Source organism: Phyllosticta citriasiana, assembly GCF_038021145.1.
Source record: "Phyllosticta citriasiana strain CBS 120426 chromosome Unknown IWZ02scaffold_12, whole genome shotgun sequence".
NCBI classification, from domain to species: domain Eukaryota; kingdom Fungi; phylum Ascomycota; class Dothideomycetes; order Botryosphaeriales; family Phyllostictaceae; genus Phyllosticta; species Phyllosticta citriasiana.
In genome coordinates this window covers 182,976-195,542 of record NW_027117289.1, presented here as the reverse complement: position 1 = coordinate 195,542, position 12,567 = coordinate 182,976, and the positions used below count along the sequence as shown (strand labels likewise).

Genomic DNA, 12,567 nt, shown 5'->3' with positions numbered 1-12,567 from the left:
CATGACGCTTTGATAGTGGTCGACGTCACACGGCTTGTCTAGTTGGGCCACTGGTTCGCCAGCCAGCGCGCCGGATCGACTGCTTGGCTGTACAGCTGCTCCTGTTTCGTCTGACTCGGCTGTCTGTGGTTTGAGTCCGGGGTTGTCTGTTTTTGCTTTGCGGCTCTTAGGCGCGTCATGGATGTTGGTTTGGATCGAGCGAGAGCCTGCACGAGTGGTACCTGTCGAGGATTGACATGTGACAGTCAGCCTTGAATGCTCCTAAGATGCTGCAGGCGTTCTAGACGTGTTATGGACATCATTCATACCAAGCTGGACATGTAGACCCGCTTTACAAGATCTATAGTGGTGCAGTGAACACAGTATCAAGACTGTTGCAGCCAACAAACACGAGCGACCAAACCATCCTGTCCCAACAATGAAAACTTCAAACACCCAATCGTCAGTCGCGACAGTGGTATCTCTCCGTCCGTCCTCTTAACCACGCCACCTGCAAGCCCAATGAGTAAAAAGATCCCCAGGGCCCTCATTGCGTCACACTCTTTCTCCCTGTCAGTTTCCCTAGCCCGACACGCCCTAAGCTCTGCACCATCTGCTGCCCCCCTACTCGCTGCATTTGCACAACCGCATCCCCCAGCAGGACGCGGATCGCACCCTCGAGCCGCCTGTCCTTCTTGCGCCGCATCCAAAGCAATATTATCCCAAGGATGACGATGTCTGCCGCAATCAGCTTGACCACGAACCACAGGAACCAGCCAATCCACGCGCCAAAGCTGCGCCGCTGGGACCGCGCAAACAGGTGCCGCGACTCGAGCTGCTCGCGCAATGCCGCCACTTCGGTGGTCATCTTGACCAGCGTAGCCTCGACTCGCCGCCGCCATTTGCGGTCTGCTGCGACGGACGACGAGTTGCGTCGCCCCCCGGCACCGCGCTCTGCCGCCGTTGCTGCCGGGGCGGCATCGCGCGTGCCGTCGGCGTGTTCGCTATTGTCTTGCGAGTCTTGGGCATCGACAAATTCCTCCTCGTCGTCTTCGTCACCCTGCGGCGGCGGCGAGAGCACCGTCATCTGCCCGCCCCTTCGCCCGGGCAGATGCTGATTCGGTGGCGGGGGATAGTCGTGAGGGGTGGTGCCCGAAGAGGCGAGGGTGTGGTAGGAGGGCATGCCGAGGGTCTGGAGGGGTGACGACGACGACGACGAGGGGACGTTGGATTTGACCTGGTCCCAGACGAATTCGAGTTCGGCAACGAGCTCGCGGGCGTCGGGCGAGGGCGACGCGTACTTGTGCATGGTGTCAATCAGTGTTTCGATGTACCGGCGCTTGGCTTCGGTGCGAGAGAGCCCGTTTTGCTGCTTCCATGCGTCCCTGAGTGAAGCACGCGAGTCTCAGCTGGTTTGTTCTCTAAAGTTGAGGTTGGCGGGTGGTTGGAGTCACCATTTCTCGCGAGCCCGGTGCGCCTCTTCAGTATCGCCCTCTGGTCTCTCCATAATGCCGTCCACATCGCCCTCTGGAGCATTCGTCAGGATCGCGCTGGCTTGGAGGACAAGGTGGGTGATAGTGTACCCATGCTCTGTTTGTACAGTCCATAGAGCTTTAATCGGATGGTCGAGGGCGGCTTCTCCGAGCCAATCCGGATCTTGTTGACGGTGTTGAGAGCATGGCTAAAGACTCTATCTGGAAGGCGCGAGAGGCATTAGTCTCGAGTTGGGTCTTGATCGCAAAAACCAGAGGTGGCCGGGCGGCAGATGATGGCGTGCTCTCGGCAACAATGGGGCATGTATCTTACCCACAGAGTCTGACATGTCAAGCTAACCAAGGCCAATGCTGTGATGCAATGTTGGAAAAAGGCAGGGGCATGAAAGTTGCAGGACAGAGGCACAGCGCGGCGGGCGGGCAGCGTCCAGTGCGCGCAGGAGTGCAGGATAGTAGGTATAGGGATGCGGCGAAGCCGAGTGATTCATGGCGAAGATGGAGAAGTTCGGCTTCGGTTTACGGATCACCTACACCTCACCTCACATGCCCTGGCCGAGGCCATTGGGCGGCCCCGCTACTGTGGCGTAGCTGCACAGGCGGTTCCCCAGCTTTTCTGCATGGGGAAACTCCATCTCGTGCCCACCAACCATCCTCGACAGCTACATGCAGTCGTTTGAAACGCCTGTTGTTGTCGCGGCTTTGGGCTTTCAATTGCCGCGGCGCTAACTCTCTGCTCGAGGCCAAAGACACAGGGTGAGACGGCGCCGATTCGAGGCAAGACACCAACCTCCGAGTACTCACGTTGCGGATGGACGCTGAACTGATCTGTGGACTGGACGCCTCGCTTCAGACGAACAATCGACGTCGTCGTCGTTGTTGTTGACCGCCAGTGTCCCTGTATCTTACCTACCTACCTTGCTCGCCGCACCGCCACTTGTGGCGGAACAACACGGTGCGCGTCGACTTTCCGCTGCAGCGTCAAGGTCTAGCTCCCAATCCTCCAAACACACCTTCCCCGGCTCAGGACCTCTGCTGCGCCTGCCATGTCCTCGTCGCGCCCCACCTCCAAATACTATCAACATGCTGAACGCGTCTCCAGCGCCTCCAAGCCCCGCGTCTCCTCCATGACGCGCGACCAAGACCCGCTCTCCCAGTCCCGCGCTTCTTCCTCCCGCGCCCACTCCTCCACCAAGGCCTCTGAGCGCCGCACCGAGAAATCCAATGTGCTCATGAGAGAGGCGGTGACTGTTAAGCGCACCCCGCTCAGACACTCGACCGACAGTCGCGCCAATTCGAGAAAATCCAAGGATGAGGGACCTGCAAGCAAGACCACCAGCCGGAGCGTGTCAAGCTCCAATGATGCAAAGGACGATGAGAAGCGGGGTACGAAAAATGTTGTCGCAAAGCCATTTCCCACAGCTGACATCCATCAGAGCCCTGGATACCCCAGGCGTCCCTGATACCACACTCCACTGCACCACTCGCTTCGCGGATATCCACACCTCAAAGGGCCTCTCTTGCGCCCTCTCAATTACAGCCCGAGCCTTTGGGGCAATTGTCGCTGGACGCCCAGGAGGCAGCCATAATAGAAGACCTTCTTTTCGTTTTCATGGGCTTCGAAGGCCAATACATACGCTTTTCGGAAACGTACAACCCGTCGGAGGAGAAGGACAAACTCATGGGACCCTCTTTCCGCATAGCAAACGGCCTGGACCCGAGCTTGCGGGACTTGACGACCAACATGCTGAAGATGGCGACACACTACTCGGCATTGGAGGCTTTCATCGAAGTGCAGAGCAGGGACGAGTACGGCTCAGTCAACCACGCGTTGTGCGCCGTTGTCCGCAAGCTGCTAAAGGATTATCTAGTCCTCATGGCTCAGCTGGAACACCAAATGCTCACAAACTCTACATTTACGCTACATTTGCTCAACCTGCATACCAAGCCAACAAGCCACATGCTCTTCCAACTGTACAGCATGGGCCTCGAGGTTCTGAGAGCCAACGGATTGATTGGAAATGATGATGATGACGACCTTGATGAAACCGAAAACCTTGAGGACATCCTCGAATCCCTGAGAGAGGGCGGAAACATCGCGCAGGGCTCCATTGGGGGAAAGAAGGTCTGCAAGGGCGGTAGTGTGCTCGGGCTGATATCTAAGAGATTGGCTTCAATGTCAGGAGACCCGGCTGCACGAACATTGCTTACGACCCTGTTGCGAGAAGCAAGTCGGCCTTATATGACCATGCTGAACGAGTGGCTGCATCAAGGAGCCATCAAAGACCCACACGCCGAGTTCCTGATAAAAGAGCAAAAAAGCATCAAGCGCGAGCGCCTTGACCAGGACTACACAGACGAGTACTGGGAGAAGCGCTATACCATACGCGACAACCTCGTCCCCCCGCAGCTGGAAGGGCTCAAGGACAAAGTGTTGCTTGCGGGAAAATACCTTAACGTGGTTCGAGAGTGTGGCGGTGTGGATGTCAGCAAAGTGGTTCAAGATGTGCCAACAACCTTTGACGACCCTCGCTTCCTGGAAAACGTCAATAGTGCCTATGCGTACGCCAATTCGTCCCTGCTCCATCTTCTTCTCACGACACATGCTCTTCCTGCCCGCCTCCGATCCTTGAAGCACTACTTTTTCCTCGACCGCTCCGACTTCTTTTCTTACTTCCTCGAACTGGGAACCTCTGAGCTCAAAAAGACGGCTAGGCACGTTAATATCGGCAAGCTGCAATCGTTGCTCGACCTCGCCCTGCGCCAACCCGGCAGCGTGGCAGCCGAGGACCCGTACAAGGAGGATGTCAAGGTGCAGATGAACGAGATTGGACTGACCAACTGGCTCATGAAGATTGTGACAGTGACTGGCCTGGATCAAGATGCTGCGACTGGCAGCTTCTACACTCCGGCCGTGCAGCAGTCCAGCGCAAACACCAACGAAAAGGAAATCATTGGCTTCGAAGCTCTTGTCCTCGACTACGCCATGCCGTTTCCCCTATCTTTGGTTGTCAGCCGAGTCACACTGACGCGCTACCAACTCCTCTTCCGCTACCTTCTGTCCCTGCGGCACGCCGAGACAGTCTTGGGCAACAGCTGGGTTGGCTACAGCAAAGTGCGCAGCTGGAAGCACCGCTCGTCGAATCCCAAGATCGAGCAATGGAAGCGCAGGGCCTACACGCTGCGGGCGCGCATGCTGGTGTTTGTGCAGCAGCTGCTATACTACAGCACGGCCGAGGTCATCGAGCCGAACTGGCAGTCGATGATGTCGCGATTGAATGCGAATGCAGAGGTCGAGGAGACGGCCATGGACATCGACGGCGAGTCGTCCGAGCAGGTCAAGCGCACGGTCGACGAGCTGATGCAAGATCACGTCGACTTCTTGGCTACCTGTCTCAAGGAGTGCATGTTGACAAACTCGAAGCTGCTCAAGGTACGTCGCCTCATTCCCAGTCTACCGGCACCAATGGAAAGATTTGAAAGTAGGCAATCATCTAACAACTAGGTTGAAAAGATCAACGGCAAGATCTTAGGCACATGCACCATGTTCGCCGAATACACGTCGTCCTTCTCGCGCTACCTCTTCTCAGCCGACGCCGACCTCTCCTCCTCGCCCCTCTCCCCAACCAGCACCACAAACGCGCCCAAGGCCTCGACCCACGTGGCCAACCCGTCGACCGGCTCAGCGGGCGTGCCGCACGACCCGGCCAAGCTGACCAAGATGATGGAACTGCTGCAGCGGTACGAGGATAACTTTGCAAAGCACCTCCGCATCCTGCTCGACACGCTGAATTACTATGCCGCGACCGAGACGGTCGTCTTTTTGAGTTTGTGCGCTAGGTTGAGTGCGGCGAGCGAGGGCTTGGGTTTTGGTGGCGTGCATGCTGTCTAAGGCGTGCGGCGGGAGTTGCGCGAAGAGCTCGTGGTGTCTGGAGGCAACAGCTAATATCGCCAAGGCGGCTAAGCAAAGGCTCCAGACATTACATTCCCAATGTCGGAGCGCTTTTGGAGGCGCTGGCTTGCTACATAGTGGCAGCAGTGTGGGAGAAAGCGTGAACTGTCCTGCCCTGCCTGGCGGTCGCTGGTGGCGGGCAGTCGTTGACCGTTTATGTAGTCAGACGCACATACTCATCATTCATACCCAAATCGTATCGCATCTTGTCATGCCTTATTCTTCGCTCCTCATACTCTGTCTGTGCATGCGAGTGAGTCGTCTAGCCAGCCAGCCAGCCAGCCAGTCAGCTGTTCAATCAGGTCCAAGGCTCAGTTGTTTTTGAGGCTTGCTTGTTTGGCACTGGTAACTAGCTGGTAGAGCCATGGGATTTCCAGACGTATGAGGCAGCTAGTGAACTAAATCTTTCAACTCTAAGTGCTGGACATGGTCAATCAAGTGCGGTGGTTTGCGAGTGAGTGAATGTGTGATGACAACAGTGAGGCAAAAATCCACAGGTAGTGTTACAGTATAAGAGCAGACTCAAACCATTCGTGTCTGTCTGCGTAGTCAGAGAGAGTATCGGCAACAACCTAGCCAGCCAGCAGGCGAGCAAAGCAAGCATTCGAGACGGAAAGGGAAAATCGTGTTTAGTTTCATTCTCTCGAGCAAGCGAGAAACAAATACCAAGTATTACAATGACTGCACGGATTTTTACCACCTCACACACTCACTTACAGACCAGACCCCATTGCAAAATGCATCTCAAACAACGAGGAAGATGACATGCAATGTTCTGAATTTGAAAAGCTTTTGTACCGTGTGTTGCCAGTTGCCAGTTGCTGTTATTCTCAAGCTTTCCAAATGGTATCATTGAAATAGCGGATCATAATGATGATGCTCTCTGTCCTGTCTCTTTTTTTTTTGATGAGGGAAAGTTGCGAAAGGGGTTCGACACGAGCCGCTCCATCTGTTCATGTATGGTTCCGTCTTTCCATCCATTAACAGCCACCAACCAACCAACCAGCCATCAATCAACAGCCATCATCTATTTTCCATCTCCATTCCTCCTCATCCTCCTCCTACTCCACATTTACGCGCCCGCCGTGGCCATCGTCTCCATCAACGCCGTCCGCGCCTGTTCCGACAGCCTGCTCTGCACGTACGAGCCGACGCGGCCATTGTTGCGCGCATCCGCGTCGCGGAGGTACTGTCCCACCCACTTCTTGACTTCGCCAACTTCTGGGAACGGGTCGACAGGCGCCTTCTTGCACGTGTTGAGCTGCGTAAAGCCGACGCCGAAGCCCAGGTCGTCGACGTCCTGCGCGTCGGCAATGACGTCGTCGTTGGCGGGCGCGACCGGTGGGTTGAGCAGCTGCTTGAGGAGCGCTTCGCACGTCAGTGCCCAGCCCTTTGAGTAGCGCTCGATAAAGGCTTGTCCGTCGGCAAGCGTCTTGGTAAAGGACACGACGGCCGTCTTGCGGTCAAACGGCCGCGTCAGCTTTTGAGTCTCGGGGAGGACGATTTGCGTGTAGACGGGGCGGAAAATGCTATTGGAAGTAAGTCAGCACTGCAAAGTCGAAAACGTAGTGGTCGACTTACTCGTGTTGCACCGTATCGGCGACGGTGATGAAGAAGTCGCAACCGAGACCCTTGTCATCGCGGGCGGAAATGTAGTGATAGAAGCGCACGAAGCGGAGCTTGAAGCTTTCCGAGGGACTGCCCGACAGCTTGGTGAACAAGATCTGGAGCATGGGAGCAAAGTAAGCCTTGAGGGCCTCCACCGGGAACGAGGCAATAATGACTTCGATCAGATCAAATGCCTGGTTTTCGTAGGTCTTGGTGGAAATGAGCTTCTGGAAGATACCCAAGATGGGCTCCAGCTGGTTGTTTTGTATAATGACTGGTGCGCCGCGCGATACGATGGCCGAAAGGAACCGAACAAGGGCAGGCACATTGCCCTTTGATTCCCACAGTGATGGGTGGACAATCGGTTGGATGAGATTCTTGTAAAAGTCGGGTAGTGCACCAGATGGGTTGGCCTCGAGAAGAGCAGCGAACAGCTGGAAGACGTAAGGCGTGAACTCCTGAACATCGTTGGAGAGGATGGAGGAAAAGGGTTCGTAGAGAGCACTCTCCAGCTTCTCGGGCTGAGACGGAGCCGAAAACCTGATGAGTGCACCAAGACCCTCAAAGTGGTAGTAGTAGAAACGTGGGTTGCTGGGATTGTGGCGGATGACCTTGGTGATGTTGATGAAGTTGGTGAGAACGATGTCAGAGATTGGAATGACGTCGTCCCGGATGAAAACGAGGACCCTCATGACACACTTCATCAAGAATTCATTTTCTTGAATCTTCTCAGGTGCAGAGTCCTTCTGGATGAGGCTAAAGAGATGCAAAAGGAGATCCTTTGCAAGAGGAGCAACATCCGCCTTTGCAATGACTGGCTGCTTGTTGTCATCCGTCAGGTACAGCGCCCGCTCGACTGCAATGGCCGCGTACGAGTAAATGACATAGTTGGGGACGCCAAGGTGCTTAACCAGAAGAGGGAAGGCGGCTTGCCAGTATTGTTGCGTCAGCTGGCTGCGGAAAATGTAGACGAACTTGATGGCATCGACTTTGAGGATCGGCTCAACGGACTCGCCAGTCAAATCATCGGCGATGTGCTTTTGGAAGAAGTCCAGGATGTTGACATGGGCGTTTACCGTCTTGACGCCATAAGCGGCCGTCGAAGCACCCTTGGCCGCGATCGATGAGAAGAGATAGACGGCGGTGTCCTTGGACTTCCAGTTGTCTTTCGGGTTGGCTGAATAGTTTTGAAGGTAGGCGTCAATGTACTTGTTGACCACGCCTGTAACCAGATCCTCAAACTGTTGTATTAATTGGCGCAGGAAGTCTGTGGCTGCCCGCCTCCTTGTGTCGCTGTCAGAGCCCTCCAGATCTCTCCGGATGTACTCAATGGGCTCATCCTCAAACATCTCGACATCGGAGTCACGGAGAGACACATTGGGAAGGATGACCTTTTCGATGACTTGGTTGAGAACTTGGTCATTGTTGAAGGCCGCGGCATGCTGCTTGTTGGCAGTGACCGAGGTAAGGAACTGCAGAGCTTTGCTGACGAGGATGTCGTACTTGGTCTCCGTCCCGATGGCGGTCAACAAGGACCACGAGCTCTCGACAAAGGTTCCAAGGTACTGTCCAAGTTCGTCTTCGTATTTGGTGGTCCACAAGACAAGGATCTCGAAAATTCCCGCCTTTATGAACTCGAGAACGCCTGATTCGGACTCGTCATCTGTGTGAAGGAGTTGGTTGTCGTAAGTGAGATATTTGTGCAAGAAGGCGACTAATTGGTCCAGGTGGCTTTCGAATAGAGGGGGAAGGTCCTGGCAGGACAAGTCGTGCATGAGCTTCAAGATGAGGTTGAGGGTCTGGGCGTAGCCCTGCAGCGCCTCCTTGTTGCCCGCACTTGCGGCAATTTGCGCATCGGTATTCTGTTTCCTGATTAGAGACAGAAATTTTCTCATCCACGGGCCCTTGGCTTACTTGGAGAAGCTGGAAGAACGGCTCGCTGAATCTTTGCAGCACGTGGTTGATCTCAGTGAAGAGTTCGTCTGATCTGAATAACGGCCTCCACCGCTTGAATATCGAATGTGCAACTTGAAGGACGCCATTGTTGATCTTGGAGTCGTTTGGAGTCAGGCGCGACGCGAGGTCCTGAAAGGATGTCAGCTCTCGTCATGGGTAAATACAACTTTGTCAAACTAACTTCGACGAGTGTGTCCCAGCGCTCGTAAAAGTCACTCTCCGCAATCATGGAGATTGCGTCGCCAAGTTGACTTTGAATAGGTGGCGGTTGGGTGATCATGAGGCCGATGAGCTCTTGTTTGACCGTAACGACCTCATTTTGCGGAAGCCCGTACTCGCCAGACACATTCTATCAAGTGTTACCCTCTGCTATGATGCCAATCCTTCTTCTGTCACACGTACAGTCCAATTGCGCCTGATATAGTTTTTGAAGTAGAGGGCGGCGGCGAGCCTTGCGGTCTGGGGAATCGAACCATCGGCGACAATCTGAAGAAGTGCGATTGAGAAGCCGGCAACGCTCTCTTGTTGCCGGATGGCGGCCTCAGCTGGGGAGAAACGTTAGATCAGTCCTTGAAAGTAATCAATGGAAGGTGCGTGCAGCGCCTGCATCTTTTACCCGCTGTCGCTGTGCTCTACTGAGTGCAAACGGAGCTCGTGCGGCGAAACCGGGGACGATGTGAGTAAACATACGAACCTTCTTTGCTTTGCCGAGGATCCAAGCTCTGCTGGAGGAGCTGGGCGATCGCTTGAGAGTTCCCGGCCATCTTGAGAAGTCTCGTGCAAGGAGTGAGCAGAGGAGGGAAAGGTGAGAGCGAGCATGCGGTGTTGACAGTGAATGAAGCTCTCAGACTTTCCGGGCGAAGATGCTGGCAAAAGGTCGGCAATCACGATTCCTCTAAACCTTGTCAGGTATAGCGCTTTGACGTCACGTTTGCCCGACCTCACCTCCGCTCCCGTCCGCATCTAACCTAAGGTGAGGTCCATGTACCTAGATCGGGAGACTGATGGAATCTTAGAGTCAAGGGTCATATGCTTGGTTTTTTTTATTTTTTTTTTTTTTTTGTTTTTCTTCCTGATGAAAATGAGTCGCAGAGCCCAGCTTTCTGTACACTTGGTTTTGTCAGCGCTTCGATCTTGATCCCTTCCTTTTTCTCCAGCTAAGGCGCTAATGCTGCGAACGAGTACACCTGCAGAGCGGGTGTTGAAGGAACCGGCACTCCCTAGCTCTAGCTGCGGTAAATATTGAAAGGGTCCCAATTGCACTTATGGCAGCAGACTACCGATTGCTCTATGCGGCTGTGATGGCGGACGACCGCTCCTCAGAGCAGGTCTCAGATCTTTCTGCACACACTGTGCCTGGGTCTTCCACAGCTATGTTTCTACCTACATCGCTCAGTATGAACATCAGAGAGCCAGTGCCTGCCCATCTGTTCGTGAACAGACTCAGCTTTCCTGTAGAACAATGCAAACAGAATGGCTTGAAAAATGAATGTCATAAACCAACGCCATGCTCCCGCCCAGCTCTCGGGATTTCGGATGCAGAACCGCTACCGTATGCACACCATGTACCTAGACTGATCCACCGACCCCGATCCTGATCCTTTTGCCCAACGACCGACCCTCCAACCGACCGACCAAAGCCTAAACCCCCGAAACGAAAACAAGAACTCGAATTTGTCCACCGCGGGATCCTCTACCTTGTCCACTCCAGCTTCTTGGTCGGACTGCCATTTGCTGCTGGCTGCCTCCCCTCCCTCTGTCCCGTCATTGCCTCTTGACCACTATACCACTGCCCATGCGTCGCCGGTGTGTTGAAGAAATCGCCTATCATGCGAGGGTTTCCCGGCGTGGCAGGATAGCCAATACCTCCTGCTGAAGGGTGTCGTTGGGGGGTTGGAGGGATTGAGCCAGGTCCATAGGCTAGGTAGTGATGCTGTTGATGGGCCGCATATGGGCTTGAGAAGTCGTAAGGTGGTTGCGGATGAGAGGAAGGATTGGGGGCATTTTGAGTGAGCGGATGCTGGACGCGGAATCTGTAAAGGGCGAAATTGCTGATGATAACGGCGGCGCTAAGTACTCCGGCAAAGAAGACCTAGTTTTGCAGGCACATTAGTTGATTGTCAAACCTGGATCGACAGGGAGTGGACAAGGTGCGTGACATGAAGGAGGGTGACACAACGGCGAGGGTCTACTTACGAAGGCTTTGTACGAAATAGGCTCGACGAACGAGTTGAAGATGGTGGCAAACGTATGCGCGCTAACGCGTGCCCTGCCCACAGCTTTTGGATCCCTCTTCATGCATTGTTCCCAGTTCATGCACGCGTTTTCCAGTGCCGGGAGTCGCCGTCCACCGCAGTCGTTGTCTTTGAAGTCTTGTGCACATTTGGCCATCTCAGCCAGCGCCTGGGTCATGGCTTTGTCTGCCGCTATGTTGACGTCGCCTTGAACAGCACTCCAGAATGTATACACCACGTACATAACGCAGCCCATCCAGAAAACATTCATGCCAAGCTGGACGTAGAACGAAAGGGTGTTTGGCAGGTCCGGATGGTCGTCAATATAGTCGAGGAATGTGCGCCAGAGCGGGATCTGGGGACCTGTCTTTCGATTCGAGCCTTCGTCATCCGAGCCGTCCATGTTTGATGAATTGGCGCGCCGCGATCGTCCACTTGGTTTTCTTGTGCTCTCGCCATTGTTTCTCCTTCGTAATATCCGCCTCTCTCCCTTGTTGGTGAATGGGCCACCGCTGCTCTTTGACTTTTGCTCCGGACTAACCATTAACCTCCCCAATCTACTCGTCCAGCTTTCCGGCTTCTCATCTTTCTTGCTCGGACTCTCGCCATTGTTCGACTTGCTTCTGCCGCCTGCCATGAAGTTGACTGCGCGATTCCGAATGCCCATCGAACTTGTATCGGGCGTGGCCTCGCTATCCGCGTTGTTTGCGTCCGTGTCCGCGCCAGGCGTGTCCTCTGGTGAGCTGACGTCGACAGCGTCGAGTTTGCGCGGGGTCTGAAATCTGGGATCCTTCAAGGGTGACTTGACCGGACTGCCTGAGCGATTGAAACTGTGCGGTGGGGGTCTGCCAGGCGTGCCAAAGAAAAATGGTTGGTTGTTAGGATGGCGGAGGCTGGGAGTCTGGCTTGGCGTTGTGTAGCTCTCAAAAGGTCCTGCCACAGCCCAATTCATGTCAGCGTCGATCTCCTGTAGGTCCGTGGATGTTTCGTCGTGTTCCTTCTGCGCACTTGCTTGCAACTTACGTTTCTTGGTGTGTTGTCCCTCTTGTTGATACGCACGGCTCGCTACCATGAACGGCGAGCTGTTGTCCACAGGCCCGGTGCGGTCGGTGTACTCAAAGTCCATGGGCGTCGAGGTCGACTTGTAGCGATCTATGTTGTGCATGACGGAACAGCCTGTGAGAGATGGTTGTCCGGGAGAAAAGCGACCGCACAGATGGTTGAGGATGTGCTACTGGGATGGCGACTGTTTACCTCCGGTCGGCTGATGCTCGGCCTCAGTCGGCGGGGTTTCCGTTCCGCCCGGCGACTTTGACTCGGTCACGTGCATCCGAGAGGTGGGTGCGCG

At 54.8% G+C, this 12,567-nt stretch overlaps 4 protein-coding genes across 4 annotated transcripts; 1 reads left to right on the top strand and 3 right to left on the bottom strand.

The window, feature by feature from the left end:
• Nucleotides 1-232: 232 nt before the first annotated feature.
• IWZ02DRAFT_458930 (acyl CoA binding protein-domain-containing protein) lies at nt 233-1,994 on the bottom strand. The gene is made up of 4 exons (XM_066768051.1): nt 1,786-1,994; nt 1,563-1,673; nt 1,434-1,506; nt 233-1,364 (listed from the first exon to the last, which is right to left on the bottom strand). The coding sequence occupies exons 1-4, from the start codon at nt 1,799-1,801 to the stop codon at nt 527-529; spliced, it is 1,038 nt and encodes a 345-aa protein (XP_066619909.1). The 5' UTR covers nt 1,802-1,994; the 3' UTR covers nt 233-526.
• A 378-nt stretch (nt 1,995-2,372) lies between these two features.
• On the top strand, nt 2,373-5,637 carry IWZ02DRAFT_55643 (Spc98 family-domain-containing protein). The gene is made up of 3 exons (XM_066770888.1): nt 2,373-2,855; nt 2,906-4,902; nt 4,984-5,637. Exons 1-3 carry the CDS (start codon nt 2,516-2,518, stop codon nt 5,359-5,361), a joined length of 2,715 nt encoding a protein of 904 aa, XP_066619908.1. The 5' UTR covers nt 2,373-2,515; the 3' UTR covers nt 5,362-5,637.
• Nucleotides 5,638-6,033: 396 nt separating this feature from the next.
• IWZ02DRAFT_458925 (CAS/CSE protein) lies at nt 6,034-9,842 on the bottom strand. The gene is made up of 6 exons (XM_066768050.1): nt 9,680-9,842; nt 9,388-9,530; nt 9,167-9,334; nt 8,944-9,114; nt 7,003-8,891; nt 6,034-6,950 (listed from the first exon to the last, which is right to left on the bottom strand). Exons 1-6 carry the CDS (start codon nt 9,747-9,749, stop codon nt 6,494-6,496), a joined length of 2,898 nt encoding a protein of 965 aa, XP_066619907.1. The 5' UTR covers nt 9,750-9,842; the 3' UTR covers nt 6,034-6,493.
• A 788-nt stretch (nt 9,843-10,630) lies between these two features.
• Nucleotides 10,631-12,480, bottom strand: IWZ02DRAFT_55507 (Di-sulfide bridge nucleocytoplasmic transport domain-containing protein). The gene is made up of 2 exons (XM_066770885.1): nt 11,182-12,480; nt 10,631-11,077 (listed from the first exon to the last, which is right to left on the bottom strand). The coding sequence occupies exons 1-2, from the start codon at nt 12,382-12,384 to the stop codon at nt 10,679-10,681; spliced, it is 1,602 nt and encodes a 533-aa protein (XP_066619906.1). The 5' UTR covers nt 12,385-12,480; the 3' UTR covers nt 10,631-10,678.
• Between the last annotated feature and the right edge of the window lie 87 nt (nt 12,481-12,567).